Source organism: Emiliania huxleyi (assembly GCF_000372725.1).
Source record: "Emiliania huxleyi CCMP1516 unplaced genomic scaffold EMIHUscaffold_6339, whole genome shotgun sequence".
Taxonomy (NCBI): Eukaryota; Haptophyta; order Isochrysidales; family Noelaerhabdaceae; genus Emiliania; species Emiliania huxleyi.
Window position 1 is genome coordinate 1 of NW_005197244.1, and position 1,462 is coordinate 1,462.

Sequence of the window (1,462 nt, forward strand, 5' to 3'; positions counted from 1 at the left end):
CTCCTCGCGCAGCGCCAGCTTGAAGTGGCGCGCCGCGAGCGGCCAATTCTCGAGATGCTCGTAGACGGTGCCCTTGAGGAGGAGCATCGCCGAGCACAGGCTGCCCAGCGGCGGCCGCGCCTTGCCGCCGCCCGCCGCCGCCGCCTCCGCCGCCGCCTCCTGCGCCGCGTGCTCGAGCACCGTGTCGTCGAGGGTGGCGAGGCACTCGTCCCACTCTTGGCACTCAGCGAGGCACTTGGCGGTCAGGTAGGTGAAGCGCGGCGACGACGTCGCCAGCCGATGCTGCCGCAGCACGTGCAGCGCCCGCCGGTGCTGCCTCGTGAACATGAAGGCCTGCGTGAGCAGATACACGTCGTCCGGCGCGCCGCGGGACATCGTGACGAGCTTGTCGGCGAGAAACACGGCGTTCTCGTACATGTGCTTGCCGATCGAGTCCTCGACGATGTATCGGAGGTGGGCGAGGTCGGGCATCCTGACCGTCGTAGTTCAGCGTCGGGAGCTGGGAAGTAGCCCCTGCCTCTTGGGCCCTCTCACCTGTCGGGAGTGTGTATGCCCCAGCCGCAGGAGCCTTCGCCAACTAAAAAACATTACTCGATCACTCCAAGCCGTAACTGATTTTGGCCCATGCGCATGCTCTTCCTCGTGCTCGTCGCGCGCTCGGGAGCCGGAGTGGCGGGGTCGGAGCTGCTGCAACGGCGCGAGTGGCCGCGAGGGGTCGTGCTGGGGCTCGCCAGAGAACGAGGCCACGGCGCGGCGCTCGCGGCGGCGCACGGGGCAGCTTTGAGCAGTGCAGCGCCTCAACATCAGCTTCAAGCAGTGCAGCGCAACGCCAGTGGCCTCTCTGGAGCTGTGCGGCGGCTGGCGGGCCTGTGCGACGGCGCCGATCCGTGGGCTCGGGACGCGCAGTCGGCTCGCGTGCCGGTTGCCGAGTCAGCCTGGCTGGCGAGAAGCGCCAAGGCCTTCCCTGCATTCTGGGCGCTGCCCAGAAGTGCGCAGTGCCTTTGCTGCGCCGACGGGCGGCCTCGATGCGGATCGCCGCGGGTGGCGTGGGAGCCTCCAGTGGCACGGTCGTTGGTCAACACCGCGGCGCGCGCGCGCCGCGAGTGCTGCACAACAAGCGGAGGGCATGGGCGGGCGCTCTATCGCTTTCCGGAGCCCAACTTTGACTATCGATTGCCGCCGGTTATTATAACCGATGGGAGATCGTTCCGGCAGACGAAGGGATTCAACGCGGCGATAACTGCCCGAGACGTCCCTAACCTTTATTTATTTCTGCCCTGCTTCAGGAACCGGAGGCCGACTTCCTCAACCAACCAAACCTCATTACCGACTGCCGGTCGTTGGGGACACGTGACTCCTGCAAAGGGCAGTGTCTCCACCCGGGAGTCGGACATTCCAAACCCCCCCCGGCCCCCTCTCTCTCCCCCCCCCATCCTAGCCCTCTTTCTCTCTCCTCCTCTTC

General features: G+C 66.8%; 2 protein-coding genes across 2 annotated transcripts; one reads left to right on the forward strand and one right to left on the reverse strand.

Annotated features, from left to right (window-relative positions):
- Nucleotides 1-180: 180 nt before the first annotated feature.
- Nucleotides 181-471, reverse strand: EMIHUDRAFT_257540 (hypothetical protein; the record flags this gene model as incomplete). Its single annotated transcript, XM_005763389.1, has 1 exon — nucleotides 181-471. A coding segment is annotated over one exon (291 nt), but the record flags the coding sequence as incomplete, so codon positions are not given.
- Nucleotides 472-624: 153 nt separating this feature from the next.
- On the forward strand, nucleotides 625-1,240 carry EMIHUDRAFT_257541 (hypothetical protein; the record flags this gene model as incomplete). The annotated part of the gene is made up of 2 exons (XM_005763390.1): nucleotides 625-1,067; nucleotides 1,222-1,240. The coding sequence occupies 2 exons, from the start codon at nucleotides 625-627 to the stop codon at nucleotides 1,238-1,240; spliced, it is 462 nt and encodes a 153-aa protein (XP_005763447.1).
- Nucleotides 1,241-1,462: the final 222 nt, after the last annotated feature.